General features: G+C 43.8%; 1 protein-coding gene across 2 annotated transcripts in view; it reads left to right on the top strand.

Annotated features, from left to right (window-relative positions):
* Positions 1-21,290, top strand: part of TAF2 (TATA-box binding protein associated factor 2) — a 658,862-nt gene that overhangs the window by 539,876 nt on the left and 97,696 nt on the right. For both annotated transcript variants that reach the window (XM_078686838.1, XM_078686839.1), the window contains exons 22-23: positions 3,334-3,443; positions 8,633-8,859. In XM_078686838.1, coding sequence (XP_078542964.1) covers positions 3,334-3,443; positions 8,633-8,859 — 337 coding nt within the window. The remainder of the gene's footprint in view (positions 1-3,333; positions 3,444-8,632; positions 8,860-21,290) is intronic.

The raw sequence follows: 21,290 nt of genomic DNA on the forward strand, positions 1-21,290 counted from the left end.
TGCATACCGTGCACAATGGCATATGTAAACTCTGCAGTGGGATCTGAGGTGTCATTGAGCACATGGGAACCTCTTGGATTCCATCCAGGTGTCGGTGGAGGCTGCAATAGATCTTCAGTGGTGGCTGCTTGGGCGCCTTTGAACCAGCAGCAGACCCCCCAGCAAGAGTACAGCACCGGACACTCCGCAATCAGTACTTGACCTTCCTTCGAGGAAGTTGATGTTATCCCGGAAGCCAGGCATCCTTCAACAAAATTGGTGTATGCTGGACGATGGGACTAGTTTATGGTTTGGAACGGTGACTGTCTGGACCTGTTTCAGGCAAAACTGCAGGCGAAGTGCCCTTTCAGCGAATCTGGGTGTCCTTATATTAGTCCTTCGTAAATGTATGGAGGCACCTCCACGTAGCCACCTGGCAAATGTCCAGGATAGGAGCTCTGTGTGCCAATGCAGTGGAAGCGGCTTTGTTTCACCTTCCAGAGTCTGAGTTTTGGCCAATGTGTAGCAGATCTTAATGCAGAGCACATTTCAGCAGTTAATTGTCCTCTTCTGCATGGCCTTGCATTTTTTTGCTCTACCGAAAAAGAGCTGATTGTCCAACACAGTGGTCTCTGGTATGCTGAATGTAAAACCTCAATGCTCTTTTGTGGTCCAAGCGATGGAGTCTATCCTCCCAAGAGGGGTGAGGTGGAGCAAAGAACACCGGTAAGGTGATATGTTCACTGACATGGAACTGCACCACAGCGATTGGCAGGAAGGATGCCTGTGTCCAGCAGAACCAGTTTGTCTTGGAAGATGGAGGTATACAGTGGGTTAACACAGAGCCTGATGCTCACTCACCCGCTGTGCCAATGATATGGTGATGAGGAATACTGTCTTGAATTTAAAAAGCCACAAGGCACAACTGTGTAGTGGCTCTAAGATAGTGCACATCAAATATGGAAGGACCAAGTTAAGGTCCCAATGTGACATGAGAAAGGGAGAAAGAAAAAACTGATGTTGCAAACCTTTTAAAAGTGCATCACTGCAGGTAGTTTGAATAATGATTTCTGGTCTGGCAACAATAAAAGGCAGAAGGAGCCAAAAGAATAGCCTTTTACTGTGCCCAGAGCACAGCTTTGCTAGGCGAGAGACAAAATAAGGAGCAAAACATAAGATAACTTTGCCTGGAGGGGTTCTATCTGCCATGTGCCACACTAAACCACACACGTATCCCAATAACGGGCAAGTACAGTTTTTGTTGAGGCACCTCTTGCAACAAAGATGGCATTAACCATCTCTACCACCAGCCGTCGCAGCTTAATCTCCAGGCATGAAGGTGCAGTTTGCAAATGTCTGAATGCAGAACGCTGCTCCGTTGCTGCAGCAGATCACCCCAGAGGGGCAGCCTGGTTGGAGGATAGAAGCTCATGTCAAAGAGCTCTGGATACCATACTCTTCATGCGCAATCCAGGGCTACCAGAATGACTTTTGCCCATTCAACCCTTATCCTCTTTAGAACTCTGAGCAGCAGGGGTATCAGCAGAAAGGCATATAGGGTTTAATTCCACCCTAGGCAAAATGCACCTCTTAGTGAGCGATGCCTTGGAAGCTCCAACACTCAAATACTAACATTGCACATTCTTGACAGTGGCAAATGGATCGAGCCAAGGTTCTCCCCATTCCTCTAAGAGACCTTGCAGCACCTCCAGATGCAACTGCCACTCGTGACCGGCTAGGCATCGACAGCTGAGCTCGTCCACCCAGGTTTTTAGACTCCTCCATAGAGGAGTCCTCTTTTCTTCTTTGTGTTTTGTTTTACAATAGCATATCCATCAATACAATCTGGATGTCTCCAAATAATCATACTGCCTGCATCCAGTCATGCCTGCTCAAGGTCTCTGGCGTCTACAAAGAACCTGCCATGAAGTTAGAAGAATACAGATAATATTTCAGAATCTGTTTAAAAGCATCAGAGCCATCCCATAAAAGTCCAAGACTGGGCTCCATGCATGGAAACCAATGTTGCCATTTCTCACATGGTGGAAACATACCGCCTTAGCCAGCAAAAGCTATGGTATTTATCCCTTCACAAATCTATGACACCGCTTGCCTTTGGAAACTCCGGACACATTCCAAAGTAGATATGATAAGGGAGAAAGAGCTTCCTAATCATCTTCCTAAGGGCACTGGAGCTCTAAGTTGGGCATGTCTGAATCTGAGCCAAAGTACCAATGCATGCCAGTCTCTCCACCTGGGCAGAGGGTCAGTTTGATTCTGATCATTAAAAGACACCTACATCTTTTCTCTAGCTAGTGGATGAATCTTTGTCAATTTTAAGGATTGACAAGGCACTGAATGTAGCTCTAAAAAATGCAGAAAGGGTAATGTTGAAAGTGACCCCAGTGCCTGGCGAACTGCTATCTTTACTGAGGTGATTACCCAGACAGAGCTCTGAGGCCGTAATGGTGTGTAGTCAGCTGTCTCCTAGATGAGGTAGACGAGGACTTCCTATGGGTGTTTTTTTTGTTTTCTCTTGAAAAGGAGGTGAAAGGGACTCATTGGTTCTCTTCTTACGGATATGGTCCCAGATCAGCATGGTCTCTGCTCCCTGCTGGCCTTTGGATACATGTAGATGCAGGAACCACATGTTGAAGGATCTGTATCAAGTCCCAGTTATCTCAAACCAATTTAGTGCGAACTGGACAGAGATTTGCTTATAAGAGCATCTACAGTGTTTAAATCCTGACATCTTCAGGGGTGGCATTTGACCTACTCTGACGAGCAAGCGTCATGGAAAAATGAAATAATAAAAAAAATGAAGAAGAGCTCTGGACCCTTGTTGGTAATGTGCAGACAAATAGGAACTGAAGCCAGCTTGCCAGGCGGCACAATACATAGGTGGGTGTCCTCACTTGTGGGTTGGGTGGAGTTATGTAGTGGCACCTAGGAGCACTGGAAAGCTACTTCAAAGAGCTCCTGCTCGAAGAAAGGATTCTGCATTCAGTCTGATGTCCAAGGATAATCATAAGGTGAGCCATTTGTGTGAATAAATATTCATCAGAAATAGGTGTTAATAAGGAAAACTGAACATATATAAACTACATATTTCTGTCTTTGTAAAATTGTATAATGAATGCGAAATAATTCCTGTCATGTTTTTGGGAGGGATGTATATTCTTTTCAATCACTGGTATTTGTAATGTAAGCAACTATTTTGGTTTGCACTAGACATTTAGAAACTTCTGTTGTTTAAACTAAACAATAACACATTTGAGAGTATAAATACTGGGCAACAGCAGTGAGAATATAATGTATAATGACTTTTATTTTGGAATCCGATCATTTTTTCAGGCATAAAATCTTGAGCATGTTAACCAAGAACCCACCGTTTACGAAGACCTCTGATACCCCATTGTGCAATGAAGCTTTAGTGGATCAGCTTTGGAATCTTATGAATTCAGGTTAGAGTTCTTCTAGCTTTAACCTTTTTGTCTGAAAGCATACAGTGTGTTGTGAGAGCATATTGGATTAGGTTCATACTTGAGCAAAAAGGCTTCTTTCCCAGATTTCCATCCCATGCATGTATATGGTTGGACAATGTTGGCTTTGCTCTAGACCAGTGGTTCCTAAACAATGGTCCAAGGACCCGCTGGAGACCCATAAATCCTACTTAGGGGGTCTGCAACTCTTTAAAAAAAATATTAAATAACAGATTAAAAACGTATATATAAATAAAGAAGCAACATGTACAATTGAATTTGTTTGAAATGTCTGTAAATGTGAAGGAATTTAAAAATGGAGGCTATAAATTAAAGTAGTATCCTCAGACTGATTCGTGGGGCCATTGCTAGTGGATCCAAAGCTCAAACCTTTCTATGAATGTATATATAGATATAGATATATAGATATATATAGATAGATAGATATAGATATGTGTGTGTGTGTGTGTGTGCATGTGTATATGTATATATATATATATTTGTATTTTTTTAATTAAATACAATAATTTATCATTGGTGCATTTAATGAATGCTTTTTTTTGTGAATTGTTCTACCGTTTAAATCATTGAAAATGCTGAACCCGGGTTCCTCGGCTTCCAGTAACGACTTATTGTAGATCCTCAGACTCCAATAATGGTTCAGTTGAGGACCCTGAGTTTAAGTTATGATTAAGTGTGTGTCCACAGAAGTCAAAGCGTTAAGATCCACTGATCTAGACAGTTCTAGAATATTTAGTGAATATGGAAAGTTGTGACCTACTTTTGTGTAAATCCCGCTTGCTGCCCTAAAAATATCGAAAGATTGGGTGAAATGGATACATGACTGCTGTTCTTTTAATAGCTGATTTGCCTAGTAGTATGTGTTTGCTACCCTTATGGCTGCAGTGGGCTGGTTGTCCAGGTAAGTGTCATTCATCTGAGTCCTAGTTGCAAATGGAACAAGGAACTGAGATGTAGGGAGGTTGGGTAAAGTCAGGGAGTGGAGCCATTTGTCAGGTGGGCTGGTTTTAAGGCAGTGGGGCTTAGAAGTTGCATTGGAAATTGTGTGGACACACACAGACACCCACTCCACAGCTTTTCCCTCTGTTTACTTAGAAAATACCTGAAGCGCTCCATATGGATATAAATAAGAACTTCTTTTGGTAGAAACATGCATATCTGTGTTTCTAGAATGCTTACTGATGCCCTTTAAAACTAGTCGACTTCTGTTGCAGCCTCTTGAAAATTCAATTAATATTTTAGCTTTTTTTCCATTCCATGTGCCCAAATTACACCACGCTGCTTGTGTGACCAAAGTATTTGTGTCTGCTTTATGGATACAGTTTTTATAGCCTGTTTGTTCTATTTTTACATCACTCTTAGCAATGCCATAAATGTTTTCAGCTGTTGTCCTTAAGGGGAAGCGAGAACTATTAAAGTTCAATGATATCTGCCAAATGTACAAGTCTACAACTGTACCAGTGGACTGCCTTCCTAATGCTTCCCTTAATATCACCACTGCCGTATTTGAGGAGATGTCTATTTTTAGTCAAGAACATTGGTAGGATTATGTTTCGATGCAAGGGTCAAACAAAGTTAAGTATGCTACATTATGTTGTTTATTGCTGTAGACCCTTGCATTTTAAAGGCTAATGTTGAAATTTAGGGCTCAAGCATGGGGGGGAGGCATGGAGTGAAACATGTGAAGACTGTTTTCCACTCGCACATGGCATTATACCATCACTCGTCAGCCTGGAATAACCCTGTGGCCACACAACTTGCCAGAGTAGATGTTGGAAAACTTGGAGAGGCTAAGCTTTCCAGAGCCCAATTGCAGCTGTAAGTTGGGTAGGAAAATAGTATGGTAGCAGTGCTGTGCCATTTTACCTGCCTACGGAAAATCTCAGTGCTGCTCCTTTTACCTGAGTTGGGTAGATTTTGTGCAGCTACTCAGCTTGAAACTGCATTGAGCTGCCAAGAACTCTGTGGCTTGATCACTAGTAGAGGGCCATCTGGACGCTCAACATGAGTATGAGTAGCAGTCAGTTTGCCAGGCTGAATATGGCAGTGGTACTTGCACCTTCCGCTTGTAACAAAAGTTGTGCTCAGCAGCCTCCTAGTACGCCAGAGAAAAGATTATACATCTGGGGTCTGGTCAGAAACTGAAATGTGGAGCAGAGGTGAGGAGGAAAGTGGACGTCCCCCCCCCCAACTGATTGAGTTGGGGTACTGGTAGTTTGAGAGTTGAGGTTGGTTTCTGAACAAAATATGACCCCCAAACTGGATATGCGGGAGATAAGCTGGCACCCAGGTGGAATAGTTGAGAGGTGGCTGTGCTCCATGGCAGCGCCCTGTTTGCTCTATCAATAGGGGCAGTGAGATACCAATGGGCCAGGGAAATCTCAGCCAGAAAGGGAGAACGGTTGGTGTGTACCAATCCTGAGACACAGTACAAGGACACTAGCTTTTACACCCACCGCCCAGCAGGTGGTGATGACAGATGGAATCATCTCCTTATGTGGTTTGCAGAATGTGCCACTTGGGCAGCCGGAACCAAAAGCATCTATAACTAAAACTAGCAACTGGAAATTGGATGTTAGGTAACTGCTGCACCTGCTCAAGTAAAGGCCCTTGAGAGTCAGGAAAGCTGTACTAATCTGGAGTCACGCAGCTGCATGTATTGCATCTTAAGACACTTGGCAAGGTGTTAATGCCATGAGGAAATTTACTGCCCAAACGAGTCTCAGCCCAGAGAGGCCCCTAGAGGATCACGGAGGTGTGCAGGTTTCACTAACTTGTTGCTGTGGCTTGAGGAGATAGAGGACTGATTGAACAAGAGACTAGTTTGGCCAATATTACTTGAGGTACTTTATCAAAATGTCATCTTTTTGATTTCTAAGCTCATCTCTTAATATGAAGACAAATCAGCCGTCTAAATATGATTAGGCATGCAAAAACAAATGCATTGTCATATATCAAGCAAGTTATGTGCAATTCACTCTTTTTTCCTGTGGAAGACCTATTCAAAGTAATACTGTGGTTTGAAACACCAACAGATTATTTCTTGGTTAGTCGTTTATTGTGAACACTAAACCCCTGAACTTGTTTACGTCCGGGCTCATGATTAATTTGTCTATGTGACTGTTCTATTGGATTCTTTGTGCACTTTTTGCACTATTTCAGTTTTTGCACCATTTCACCAGCAGCAGCTATTAACAAACGTGTACGTACGTTTATTTTTGTGTCCATAATATGCGTTTTTACTACTTTAATGCATCTTTCATTAGCACTCATTGAGGCTCCAAAAGATAAGATTCCGTTCTAATGATCCTAGAGTAACAATTTTTACTTCTGCATTCATACTCACCCCAGTAATAACACCCACTCATCTATTTAGAGTAACAACACTTGGATCAGGTATGTCACCAAGTGTGCCAAAGGCGACAGCACCCTTGGACTGCACTTTTTAGTTTCCAATGCGGTCTGCTGAACTCGAGTAGGTGACAGACTTTACTCAGGCCATGCTCCAGATCTGATGTGCTCCATCTTTTCTGGTGGGCATTCTAAGCCCATGGAATGTTCATATCCTACACAAGATCTTTTGCTGCCTCCTGCCTTGACGCTGATCAACCTTTACAGATCCGCCACATAGCTGCTTTGGTGCACGGGGCACCTTCTGTTCCTCTGCCAGAGACGTTGCCAGAGTATCGGTGCCTAGTGCCCGGCTGGGGAGCAGATTCCTTCCATATTAAAGACACAGCCTATTTTTACTAATGCAAGAGAGAAAGTGAAATACTCTATCTGATAGAGACATCTAGCCGTAGATACTCTGCGCCTGAGGGTGTAGACAGCCTGAGAAAGCAAATGAGTTGCACTTCGTGCGCCTCCGCTTGTCACTTCCGTAGCGGAACAACATTGACACAGAACCGCACCGCACCGCACCATGCTACCCATCAGCACAGAGGAGTACTGCTTTGAAATTTCCAGATCCACCTGGGCAATATTCACAAGTTGAGGAATCTGTGGTTACCTGGAGTATCCACTAGGAAGTTTGTTACAAAAGGTAAGAAACTTGTTCTTTGGAAGGATCTAGCTTCTAAATAATTTTACAGCATTGTTAAGAACTATTGGTTTTGTCAGTGTTTTACTTTGATGTCACTGGGATCAATTCACAAAGTTTTTGCCACCACCAGGATCTGCGGTATTCAAATAACGGCATCTGAGAGGGAAACATTTCATCCCTTATTCACAGAATCAGCAATGTTCAGATTGTTCAGATTCTGCTCCTGCTTTTTAAACAGAAATTATGCCAGTAAGGTGGAATTTGCATGTGGCCTCATCTACTACTTGCCGCAGGTTTTGGGGGTTAAGCCTGATTACGCCCATCAGCGACAGTTGTTGAACATCACTAACGGGGGGACGATATGGCCAGTGTTGGCAAACATTTGTAGATCGTTTTTAAAAATGAAAGCGTTTGAAATTGTACTTCTGGCAGGGGCAGGAGGATATGTATTTTCATGAAAGGTATGTGGAGAAGTCACAGCAACATTGAAGGGGGCGCAGAGCGGGAGTTTAACACAGGATGAACTATTTTTCCCGTGGAGGAATCATAAACAGTTTACAAGTGTCAGTAGACTTTTACATTACATTGACACAAGATGAAATAATTCCGAGTCTTTCACAGATTGCCTGGAGAAGTCCAGGAATTATTTGAGCATTCCTAAAAAAATAAAGGAATTTGCTTCAAGCATAGGAATAAACCACAGCGAGCAAATGTCAATTTTTTTCTCAAATGTTTTGTGAATTGACCCATTTTCATTTTAAGAAATGTGCCAGAAAATGCTGCAGAGCAGCACAATCACTTGTAAGGAAAAATAAAGTGCGCGCTCCACCCTCATATCGCTAAGTAGCATAATATTTCTGAATCTCAAAACAACATATCTGCCACAGTTAAGTTGGTGTTTATAGTCCATTCACTTTACATGTAGTTCATTATTACAAACTTAGCATGACTAATCGGAACCTCTTGCTTTTATTTACTTAACACAAACTTTCTATTTTCAGATAACGTTTGACAGCTCATGCAAAGAATTAAGTTGTCATCTGTTCTGAAACAATAAGCTACTTTACAGAAAACTCCTTAAAACATAATTTTGTGTTATTGGTTGTAGGTACTTGCCATGACTGGAGATTAAGATGCGGTTCCGTTGACTTGTATCATATACTTTTTGGCCTCAGTAGGCCTTCGTGTTTGCCCTTACCTGAGCTTGGATTGGTCGTTAATCTAAAAGAAAAGAAGACTGTTCTCAACCCTACCATCATCCCGGAGCAAATGAGTGGTCAAGAAATAATGCCCGCTCCTTCTAATCTCGGACAGATTGTGGGATTTCAAATCATTGTAAGGATCTTTTACATTTTAATTGATATGAATATTTTTTGCAAAAAAACCTTTTTGTGTCCAAAAGAGAGCTATTTGTGTTGGTTGTTACACTTGATGATACATGAATTTTGTTTTTCTTAAACACATGCAAGGATACTGTACTGGGAGTGTTTATTCGCTGATCGGGCTTATTGGTCTCAAACTAAGGGCCTGATTTAGAGTTTGGCGGACCGGTACTTCATCACAAACGTGACAGATATCACGTCCACTTTATTACGAGTGCATTAAGATGCAGTGTGCTTATAATGAGGTGAGCGGGATATCTGTCACGTTTGTGATGGAGTAACCATCCACCAAACTCTAAACCAGGCGCATAGACGTTGCAAAATATATGTAAGCATATTGCACTCCTGCAACAACAGTGCTCTAAGGCAGGGTTCTCCTAAGACAGTCTTTTTTTTTTTTGTAGAGTTTTATATAGCGCGAACTAGACCCGAACCGAATCAGGTATCAGAGCTCTTTACATAGCACAAGTTACGTTTTTTTTGTTGTTTTTTCTACATGAGGACACACTTTCATTTTTGCCCAGAATCACAGGAGGTTTTGGCGTTGTTACCGAGACTCGAACCCAGATCCCCAGGTCTGAGGTCGAGCGCCTTAGCCGTTAGGCCAACTCCTCTCCCCTTGGAGGTTCGGATCCTTCCTAGATATTTAAGAGAACTACATTTATCTGAATGTAGATATGATAAAAATCGGGCATGGATCCGATCCTCCAGGACTGACTTTGGAGAACCCTGCTCTAAGGGTTGGACTAGATATAAAGAAACACTAACCTAGGAGGTATTTCAGGCTTCCTGTGGTACTATTGTGGTGTTTATTAGAATCTTACTTTTACACTGCACTGGGAAATGATGTTCAATTGACAGGATTCTCATTTGAAGACACTGCAGATACAGTATGCTTGTTTATTGGCTTCTAATTATTAGAGGAATAATCAAATAGGGCATGTGAAGTTATTGTAGACGTCCCGGTGCATTAGTTTAAAAGGTCAATATTGACATATATGACCCTTACTCCATGAGGTATTACAGAAATACTGTGATTTTATTAGTGGTTGTACTGGCACATATACTGACTTTAAGGTGTATCACACATCAGTGAAATCTTTCTTGAGTGGCTACATACTGTGATATTGATTTGAGGCTGTTACTGGCGCACATTGACCTGTGATTAATGTACCCTTCACTGTCATTTCGGATACCATTAACATTGGGCACACCAAAACACACATTCTATTAATCTTTCTGGTTCATACCACATATGGCAATTGGCTTAAGTAATCTCATCGTTATTAATAGCACATATGATTCCAGTTATACAGGTAAGAGCCTCATGTAGAAAACACTATTCAAACATTGCAACCAGTGTTGAATTTAGTCAAGCGATCTATGTACTAGTGGGTCAACTTGCCATATCCCCATTCGGAGTGGGTCTCAATCTGATCTACTGCATGAAATTTATTGAGGTAGGTCGCAAAGTGTAAATACTGAAATTGGATGCCATCACATGGATGGTTGCTTGCTGTGGTCAGCAGGCCAAGATGTCGGTGATCACTTTTAAATAAAGTAAGCTTTTTTTTAAATGCAGACTGTATTAACTTAAAAGAAACAGCGCTGCGTTTTTTTTATAATTCACTAAGTGGAAGGGGTTACATTGGGACCCCTTCCCTTTTGCGAATTCATTACCACCCCAACTCAGGAGTCTGTAATTTCTCAGTGTTTTGCAATCGGATTATGGTCATAAACATTGGTATTCACATACCAATTCTTATTTTGAAAGGGACGCCTACAACACTCCCATTCCATGCTCTGATTTGGTAGACATTTGCAGTCCCATTTTAGGGGTCAGTAAAAGTATTCTAACTCCTAAAATAAGGTTAGTACATAGAAAAAAAACTATTTTGCGGTTTCACACATACATATTTTGTGAGTCACAGCATTTGCAACCACGCAATAGATTTGTACATAAGGCCCAAAGTGATTTGCAGCATTTATTTATTAATTTAAGATACCAGGCTATTTTTTGCATTTTCACAGCAGCTACCAAAGTTACTTGTCTGAGTAAGGATTCAGTGGATTTAAAAGCTCTGGAGGTAGACTCCTTTCCAAACTCATTAACAGGAGTCATATTTTTTATATACAGTCGCTGACGTTGTCCCATAGATAGCCTTTCTTCTAAGCCAATTACCAAAAATATTGTTCTCTTTTAATTAATGGGAAAATGCAAGTGTTTTTTTTATGTGTTTACTATGTCTCTTGCACCCGTCAACACAGTGGCTTCAGTAAAGTGGTAGCTCTATCCTAGATTTACATTGTAGATATGCCATGCCCTATAGCATTAGTAAACAACTCACCATTAAGCTGTATATTTCCCTGAAGACACAGGACTGTTTTCGCTCTCCTCTTAAAGGATCCCCAAAGGACATGGCTACCCTTCTTGGGTTCCAGGCTGTACACATCTGGGGATCTTTCTCCAAGATCTGTAAAACATACACTGCACCCTGCTCAAAGGTCGATATATTTTCCAGTTAGACTGAAAAAAGTGACCAGTCAAAGTTCCGCATTTGAGTATTCGGTTCTTCTGCATTTAGCAATAAAGTCACTTAAGAGGTATGAAACAATAACCTTCTTACGGTTGTGTAAAGGGAAACATTTCACTCTAGTGTCATTTTCCCATCTTGATTGATCCGATATTGCCATACAGTTTGGTTGGCGAAAACATGTGGGGCTGACAAGGGTAAAAGCGGGAGATGGTGAAGGTTTGGAAAAACCTCAAGGAAGAGAGTAAAGGTTGATTTGTAACACTGAAGTCATCTTCTTTCCAGGGTCTGCTAGACTGCTGTTACTTGACGCATTGTTATCCACTATACCTCATATAAATTCCTACCAGCAAGCGCCCTGGAAAAGCTAATTAATTCCAACACTACTAACTCATTCCCTCGTCGGGAACCTCTGCTTAACTGAATGTAGAAACATGGGGATTGCTTCTTTATGGTCTAACTTGTATTGTCCTTTGGACTGATGTAGAGTTGAGTGGACTGTCAGTCAGTTTCCTCTATTTTCAAAATCAGTGGCTTTCGGAAAGGCCTGCAGTAGTTTCATCCTCTCAAATAATCAACCACCTAAAAGCTAAGCAGTAGTCCTCTACAAACACTTAATCAATAAGAAACAAGATACACATCAATTCATAGAAAAGTTTATATTCTCTTAGTAACACAACATATATTCAAAAACAAGGGTGTTCATTAGGTGAGTAATGACAGTGCAGTGCTCGTGAAGGTTAAGTGACGAACAAACAAAAGATAGCAAATACACGTAAGCTTGCAAATAAAATCCAATCCACTGAATATATGGTGACAAATAGTCAACTTAGTGTTATGCCCATTTGTAGATGAACAGAGATATAAAGGAATACTACATAAATACATGGGCCAAGAAAATGAATTCACTTGGCCTGGTCATTCAAAAGATGATGATTGAATAATCACAGACGAACTCCTGTTATGTGAAACATTTGAAGATGAAGGCATCAAGCTAATATTTTATTCACCACATTTTATTAATTTTAACAATTAGCAGCAGCATCTACCAACAGTCGATTAACATCATCACACTGCTATCGGATATTGGAACAGAGTACAAATATCTGTACACAACAACAGCATCACACCATTAATCTATGATATGCCCACCCCATATCTTTTCATGTTTTTGGGAGCATACCTGTGCTTCATAGATTGACTTCTCCTGCCGCACACTAGTCCACTCCCTTCCTCGATACTGCCAACGAAGGGGGTTCTGGCAGCCTCCCAAGTGCGGGCAATGTCTCTTTATGGCCACCAATGTGGCTACTCCAATAAATGCCCTTTCTGATTGCTGCTTCCCAACTTCCTCCAGGAGACCCAGTCATCCCTGGACAAAGATCAATGTGTACCTCAGTACCGCAGAGATTTCCCACCATATCCCTCCTCAAAAGTCAGACAATGCCGGACAAGACCAGACAATATGGAAAAAGTAAATAGCGGGGAGGGTGCACCTTACACACGCTGCCGGGGGAGCAAAGCCCATCCGCTGCAATGTTTTGGAGGTGGGGCAAATATTTAACATGGAGATAGTTGATTTAGACAATCCGAAGGTGTGAAGAAAACACCAATTCTCTTGGGGCCAAGCAATCCTCCCTCCAGTCATCATCATCCAATTCTCCTATCCAACCCTTCCACTTATGTCTCAGGAGGAGGAGCGATCCAGTACATTGGTTATCAGGAAATGATAAAGCATTGAAATGGCTCCTTGGCCCGAGCTTCCCATCAGCAGTTTAGCTTCAAAAGGATTGTACTTGCGGATCTGGGGACCTACTGAGATGTAGGCAAGCAGGCCATGACGTAATTGAAGGTAAGAAAAGAATTGCATGTGGGAGAGGCGATAAAGTTCTCGCAGCTCCTGAAACGACATCAGCGCCCCCCCTCGGTAAGCCATGTACTCTGCCACAGAGGCGGGACTCCTGTAAGAGGAAAATCCCAATGGATGAAACGCTGGTCTGCTCTCCATCAGAGTAATGACACTCAGGTACAGGAAGGAAGAGCATCCGGTATCCGGCTATCATAGAGGAAACCGAGGAGATCCTCAAGGCTCATGAGGTGTAACTCAGCGCGGTAAGCGGGGTCGTCCCAATCTCTGGTAAACCCCTCATTTAATCAGTACCAGGTATGCAGCGAGGTAACACCTATAAATGTCAGTCATTCCACGGCTCCGTCAAAGGAGGACTTTCTTGCAGAGGTAGAGGCCACCCATTGTGACACTGATCCCCTCCAACCGCCCCGCCCAGAAGAACGCCACAATCCTGGATGTGAGTGATTAAAACCCGGAGGATCGGGTGAGGGAAGTTTGCCAGATCAGAGATAGCGAAGAAGGTGCATAATTTTAAATAAAGCTTGTACGTGATTTGTTCTTTTTTGATCACTGTAAGTTCCATGTCACTGATTTCCTTACAGCACTTCACACTGTTTGATGTATCTCCACGAACTTTGGCAGATATTTTATGAGGGCTAGGTTTCTGTTGGTTTTGACAAGCACACAGAGCGGAATGGGCATTTCCATGGGGTTGTGGTACATAACATAAAAAACTTTCAGATTCATTGGAAAATAACACAATTAATGGTCGGTAGTTATTAAGCGATCACAAAATTGAAAAGCTTATAAATTCACCAGTTATCATGTGCAGCACACATTGAACACCATAATTCACACTACCGCATTGCTCAGTACACATCGTAGCCAAGATGAATAAGAAAGCCATCTGCAACTGTTATGGCAAACTCACTGTCACCGAACTTCGTTGATCAAGAAAGAACCCACAGTCAAACCCGGGGGCACAGCAGTCCCAGTCAAAATTGAGAGCACAGATGTGCTCCGAAGGCCGCTCCTGTCATCAGTCATCATTGAGATCACAGGGCCCAGGAAAGTCCAAAAAGTCACACCAAAAACAAACATCCGAAGAATGGGTCCTCTTCGTCCCACCACACCCACCACTCGGAGTCATGCGATGCTCCAGGCACCTCGAGTCAGAGGAGTTGCTCCACTCATGTGGAGAAGATGAGTGGAGCAGTCCAGCTTTGTCCCTTTTTCAAAGGGACTTAGATGCCACAGTATCTAAAGCAACTGAAGGTAGCCATGGAAGACATTTTTGGTGCTGTCCCGGATCTCTCTGGCGGGGGGTGGGGGGGGCTCTGGTCCCCATGGATCAGAGGGGGCCACCAGCCCAGTTACTGCCTGCGAATCCTTTCTCAACACCTACTATTTTCCTTGACCTCACGCAGAGGTCAACTTCTTCCTTGGTTTCAGCACTGCCAGCTCAGGTGCCACCCTCGAATCCACCTTCAGCACCACACTCAACACCACTTTCGACATTACAAACGACCCCACCGCCTCGGGTATCGATGCCAGTACCAATGTCACAGATGCCAGGAATGGCAGCAATAGTTCTGGACTCAGAAACCTATGGCCGCTGCCCATGATTCAACAATATGCTGAACCAGACATGTATTCCCCACAATATGACACTGGAGGATACTGACTATGATGGTGATAACCAGTATGGGCAACATATTTGATGACTTCCAGGATGCCAGGGGTCTGGACACTTAGCCAGACATTGGTCTGTCTTCACCTAACACTAGGCTACTATAGAGTCGGCCTCCATTGCAACAGTAATTTGAAGAGTGACTGAGGTGCTAGACCTTACTTTGATCACTCAAGAAGTAAACACGAGCATGCTAACTGGGGTCCTCAACCCAGCATAAGCCAGCCATGAGCCTCTAATCCCCTTTAATGGGGCCCTGACTGATATGCTGGTGGGCTCCTGGACCAAACCAGGATTTTGCTCATCAGTTGATAGACTAATACTGATGTGGCACAGGCCTGCTTCTGCCACCCTCCTGAACCCCAATTCTTTCTAAACCACTTCTTCTGACAGGGAATGAATGTTCTCCGCTTCCAGCCCTTACTTACACTTTATCAACAAATGCTTGATTTTTATTTTTTTAACAGATTTTATTGATTTTGCATACATACACCAAGTATGGGGACAAAGCATCCCGCCCCTGCCACAGGAGAGTTACATTCAGATTATTTGAGATACAAGTGTGGCAACATATAGTATCCATGGCTTCGAACCATTCCTGTCTACTCAAACATGATGTGTATTTTTATAAGCTGCAAAAACAACCTTCCCCAACTGCCCCCACCCTTCCCACCCCGCAGGCGTGTCACTTAAGGCCAAATTGTTAAAGTACAGTAGCCCAACTTATTCAGTGGGGCTTCAACATTGAATGGGATAGTGCTGTGATGGACCTCGATCCAGCTTGGGAATATAAAGTCATCTCTGGCAGTGAGGCTTCAGTCCCTGATATTCCTGTTACTGTCCACGCTCTAGTCTGTGACCACTGTGGGGTCCCCTATGGAGGCATCTTCTGCAATGTCTTCAGGGGATTTGAGTGCTACAGCAAGTGCTTCCCAAGCTCTTGCCCCTTCAAGGGCCTTCTCACTCCTATTTGTAACCTGGCCACTCCTTCACATTTGGCCCATTCAAGGAACCCTGCTTTCCACCGTGCTATGCTTGGACTCTGTTTCGCCTTCCAATGCATGGTTATGTTTCTCTTGGCCAGAAGAAGACCCAAATCTAAAAATGTGCTAGTAACTTTGTTCTTTCAGGTGTGGGGAAACTCGTGTGAAATGCAGTGTTGTAAGGTCGGGTCTAACTCTCGGTCTGTCAGATCAGATAGTAGCGCCGTCAGATCTTCTCAATAGCTTTCTAAAAACGCACAATCCCAGAGCATATGTTTCAAATCTGCGCTTTCCGCATTACACCTCGGGCAGGCTGCTGAGTGGGCAGGGAAGTACTTATGGAGCTTCTCTGGAGTAAGGTATGCTCTATGTAAAATATGGAAGTGCACTAACTGGAATCTTGCATTCCGGGTACTCTTCCAGGCTCTCTCCACCAATTCTCCCCATGACTTTTCCGGAATGGCCTACCCCAGATCAGTTTCCCTTTTTCCGGTCAGACAGGGGAAGGAATGCTTCTAGCGTCATGCGCCTATATAGGCATGTTACTCCTTTAAATGTACCTGCCGCCATTACCACGTACTGGCAGCCAAGTGATGTCTTTGGTTCCCTGAGGCCCCCTCCCCAATGTTTCCGGATACCTGCAGTGAGGGCTGTATACAGTAGGAAATCTCCCCCGGGTAGATCATAGCAAGCTTGTAGATCATTAAATTGGATCATGGCTCTCTCCTCATATAGGTCTCCTATGCTAGCCAACCCCTGTTCCGCTGAAGTCCCCAGCCTCTGCCAGGTACCTCCATAGGGCAGGGCTCTGCACATAAGTACGGGGATTTCCGGCGCATAGGGGCATGTAGAGTTTGTCCGACGCAGATATCTTTTCCAGCATTTTCCTGTTCCAGCATTTTCGTGCTGTGCTAAGTTCTAGTTTTATGCTTGTGTCTTTGATAGGGAGCCGCAGGATAATGCGGGATAGTAGCAATATGATCCCGAATTCCTCCCTGCACTCGTCTTCCCCCCTGGTGGCGTTCGCTATCCACAGTGTGAGCCATTGAAATTGTGTTGCCAAATAGGTCTCGTAGTCAGGGACCACTAGACCACCCTCTGCTCTTCAACGCATAGGTGTAGCGAGCGCCACCCTACATCTACCAGTGCCCCAGATAAAGCCGATGATCAGCGATCAGAGCTGTGTGAAGTATTTTGCCAGTGTCCAGATCGACAAGGTCCCAAAATAATATAATAACCTCGGAAGAGTGACTCTATCAACAAATGCTTTATGGGACAGAGTGTTGGACATCTTGTCAGTCGTCCCAGACCAACCTTGCAGAGGCTTATTTTAGTCTGAAAGTGTGCTGCAAAATACTGAATTAAATCTGGTCTGGACAATACCGACTGCCTGTGTAGGGCAGTTAGCATCAGAGTGGTTCTTAGGCACCAAACCTAGATTCACTCAATGGGGTTCTCAACCGATGTTCATCAGTCCCTCATGGACATCCCTTTAGATGGCTCTAGGCTGTTCTGAGCAAAGGCAGACTTGGTCATTGAAAGATTTCAGGAGAGTAAGGACAACCCCCACTCTCTCTGCTTAGCTCTGCCAGTCCAGCAGTTCCCCCGACAACAGTGACCCTTTCAGAGGCATAGACGATATGCACTTCAGAGGTCCTGGCCGACAGCATCCTAGACCCCAGCAGCAACAAGATACCCAAAACCCAGCCACTCCCCTCCCCGTACAGTCACTGCAAATCTACCTTAATTTCTTCTGGGAGGCCCAGGATCAACCTTTTCACCTTCCCAGCTGGTGGGGATTACGTCCGATCAGTGGGTACTCCAGATCATGTGAAACAGATACTGCTTACCCTCTCTGTCCTACCGTACTCCATGCCACCTGAACCACAACACCTCCAGGAGGACCACTTGTCCGTAGTCCATGGAGAAGTTCAAGCTCTCATGGCCAAGGGAGCAATAAAGAGGGTGCCCACATCAGAGATCGGGACTGGCTGCTACTTTCTTTACTTTCTGGTGTTGAAGAAAGATCAGGACCTCTGCCCCATCCTAGAACTTTTCTCTCTGAACAACTTATGTGAAGTTCACAATGCTCCCCCTGGCCCCAGTTCTGTCTGCCCTGGATCTCGGAGACTGGATGGTAATGCTGGACTAGCAAGACACATTTTTCGCCTCCCTGTCCTACAGTCCCGCAGACATTACCTGTGGTTTCAGGTAGACCAAGAGCACTTTCAGTTCATTGGCCCCCCTTTGGCCTTAACAGAGCACCTCAGTGTTCACAAAGGTGATGGTGACGATCGCGGACCATCTGCAGAGGTTGTTAATACTAGTCTTCCTATTCCTTTACAACTGGCTGACAGCCTTCCTGTAAACATCACTGGGCTGTTCTCATTTTCCCACCTGACTCCTTCACAACAGCTCCCATTTGCTGGATCCATGGTGGACATGGTGCTTTTCCGAGACATCCCTCTGCCTCAACGAGTCCAGGACATTCAGGCTTTAATCCTGATGTTTCTACCCTTGGCCTAGGTCTTAGTAAGACAGGATCTGATGCTTCTGGTCCTCTTGGCCTCCTGCATCCTGGTCACGCACCACACCAGGTGGCACATGCGGGCACTGCAGTGGGATCTGAAGTCCCAGTGGACTCAACACCAAAGGGGCCTTTCAGAGTACATCCAGGCGTTGAAGGATACTGTGAATGATTTCCAGTGGCAGTTACTCAACTGCGATTGGGCTGACGGCACACCTCTCTCCCTAACCCACCTGGGGCTAATAGTCATAACAGATGCATCTTTGCTGGGCTGGGGAGTTCATCTAGGAGCGGAGGAGGTCAGAGTACTTTGGTCTCCATCTGAGGCTTGCCCTCATCTCAACTTGTTGGAGCTGCAAGCGATTTGCTTGTCAGTAAAAGTGTTCCTCGCGACCATCAAGAGACAATGATACAGGTTCTCAGGAACAGCATGACCACTATGTGGCATTGCAACAAACAAGGGGGAGTGGGGTCGTAGGTCCTGTACCCAAAAGGTCCAGCGCCTCTCGAAGTGGCTGAACTCTCAGGATATCTCCCTGATTGTCCAGCACATTGTGGGCTCTTTAAACACCATGGTGGATGAACTCAGCAAACATTGCCTAGCGGATCACGAATGACAGTTCTACTCAAAGGTGGCACAGGGTATCTTCCAGGAATGGGGAGAACACGGACTAAGTTTATTTGCCACAATAGAGAAGTGCAATGTCTAAACAATTGCACGTTGGAGTTACCAAAGCAGTCATCCCTCGGAGACGCCAACCAACAGCAATGGGGATTGGGACTCTTTTACACCTCCATAAGCCCCAACCTCTCTCCGGGAACTGCTGGCCATGAACATATGTCCTTTGATTTGGCTGCCCCTTCAGGAGGAACTCCTGTTGCAGCAGCAGGGTAGAGTCTTCCACCCAAGCTAGCACAACCTACACCTTTATTCATGGAGATTGAGCGGTGATAGTTGACGGAGTTCTACCTTTCTACCAAATCTCTCTGTTAGGACGCTGGGATAAGTTTGTTGTCTGGTGTTCCTCCCAAAAGATTCAACCCTCAGTGTAAAGTAACCACGTATTCTTCTATTCTGTCTTGCTGTTTTAACAGTTAACGGTTTCCTTTCGCACTTCTTACGTTTACCCAATCACCCATCCCTCCTAGTCACCTGTTGTGATGCTTTTTCTGAAGGTTTTCAACCACATGTTCCCGCCAATACCATTTGTGATGCTGCAATGGGACCTTAATTTGATTCTCACTTACCTAATGTTAACTCCCTTTGAACCGATACACAGGGGAGCTTGGTAAAGTGCCCTTCTCACACGATAAAGGCACTTTGTGGGAAAGACTGCGTGGTAAAGGCTGTTTTCTGTCTTCTGAGATATGCTTACCTTCAAAACGGAATAGTTCAACCCATAACATCAGCCAGGTGAATGAGTGAACTCGAGGCATTGTCATTACTTTCACCAGGCACTTCCTTTCTGGATAAATTGGTCATCTGAACAAAAGCGGCATTCCTGCCCAAGATAATCACGCCTTTCCACATAGAGCAATCTATTACCTTGTCTTCTTTTTATGCCTCTCCTCCGGTTAAAATTCTCTGTCAGAAGAACAAGTTACCTTTTCTGGTAGAGACTCTAACCACAGATTCCTCACCCATTAACAAGATCCAAATCTGAAAGTCTGCACACTTCCATATTCTGATTTCAGTGGCTCTGCTTCTGCCAGCGCAGTCCCAGATCAGAAAGAAACGTACGTCAGCACACAGAGGTGGCACAGATACACCGGCCTCAACATCATGTCTGGGACATACCCGACGTGGAGCCGCACAACGCCACCTGCCGAAACATGAGGGAATTGCTGCGAACGTTTCCAGATCCAGCCTGGTGCCTGTGTGCGGGGGAATTCACAAATTAAGGAATCTGCGGTTACATAAAGTTTTAGCAAATGTAAGTAACATACGCAGCCACCAACAACACTTTGTAGTTGAGGTTGAATCATTTTTTCAGTTGCTTAACTTTGACCCTCTTTGACCAATCCGCACAAAACGTTCCTAAGAAAGATGCTCCACTAAAGTTTAATTCTGGTAAGTTTTGTCTTAATTGGTCATTAGGAGTTCTCAGGTGTCCTAAAACGGTATCTCACATTAAAACACGTAGAGAATTTGTTGTCAAAGACTGCACAAAAGCAGAATGACACCATAGTTAAACAAAATGCAGCGCTTACAGAACTTGCAATCCTTTTTTTATTAGATATACATGTGTTCTAACGATTTTGAAATATTTGCAGAAGAAAAATGCTAACAATTGTGTAGATCTATGCTGTGGCTGCAATGAGCTGGCTACTTTTGTTCTGGCAACCATTTTGGTTCCGCGGATCCAAACTAGGATCTGTGAAAACTGCAGAATTTAATTTAGAATTAATAAATAAATTGTGCTTAATTAACATTAGCTGGTAACAAATAATTTAATTGAACAGTATTTGACGTAATATGCTTTTAAATCAGACAGGCCTAGTCATGCCTCCAATGTATTTGCATTTGTTGTACATTGCATATTTTAGCATAGTTTCTTGTTTCTCTCTTAGCAGTTTGAGATAAAAATGTGTCCTTCAGCATTTTGTAAAATACTCTTAATTCAAGCAGTTTTACTTTCCTGTTTTTACTTGCATCGTTAAAATGCATTCTGGAGGAAGGAGCTGACCGGACTGTATCTTTCTTTACAAGGCTACTTTCTCTGGCTGGCAGAGGTTGTGTGTGTAATTTCAAATGTGCCTTTGTTTTCACAATACAGGGTTATTAATTAGTAGTAGTGCAA

This window comes from Lissotriton helveticus, chromosome 4_1 (genome assembly GCF_964261635.1).
Source record: "Lissotriton helveticus chromosome 4_1, aLisHel1.1, whole genome shotgun sequence".
Classification (NCBI taxonomy): Eukaryota; Metazoa; Chordata; class Amphibia; order Caudata; family Salamandridae; genus Lissotriton; species Lissotriton helveticus.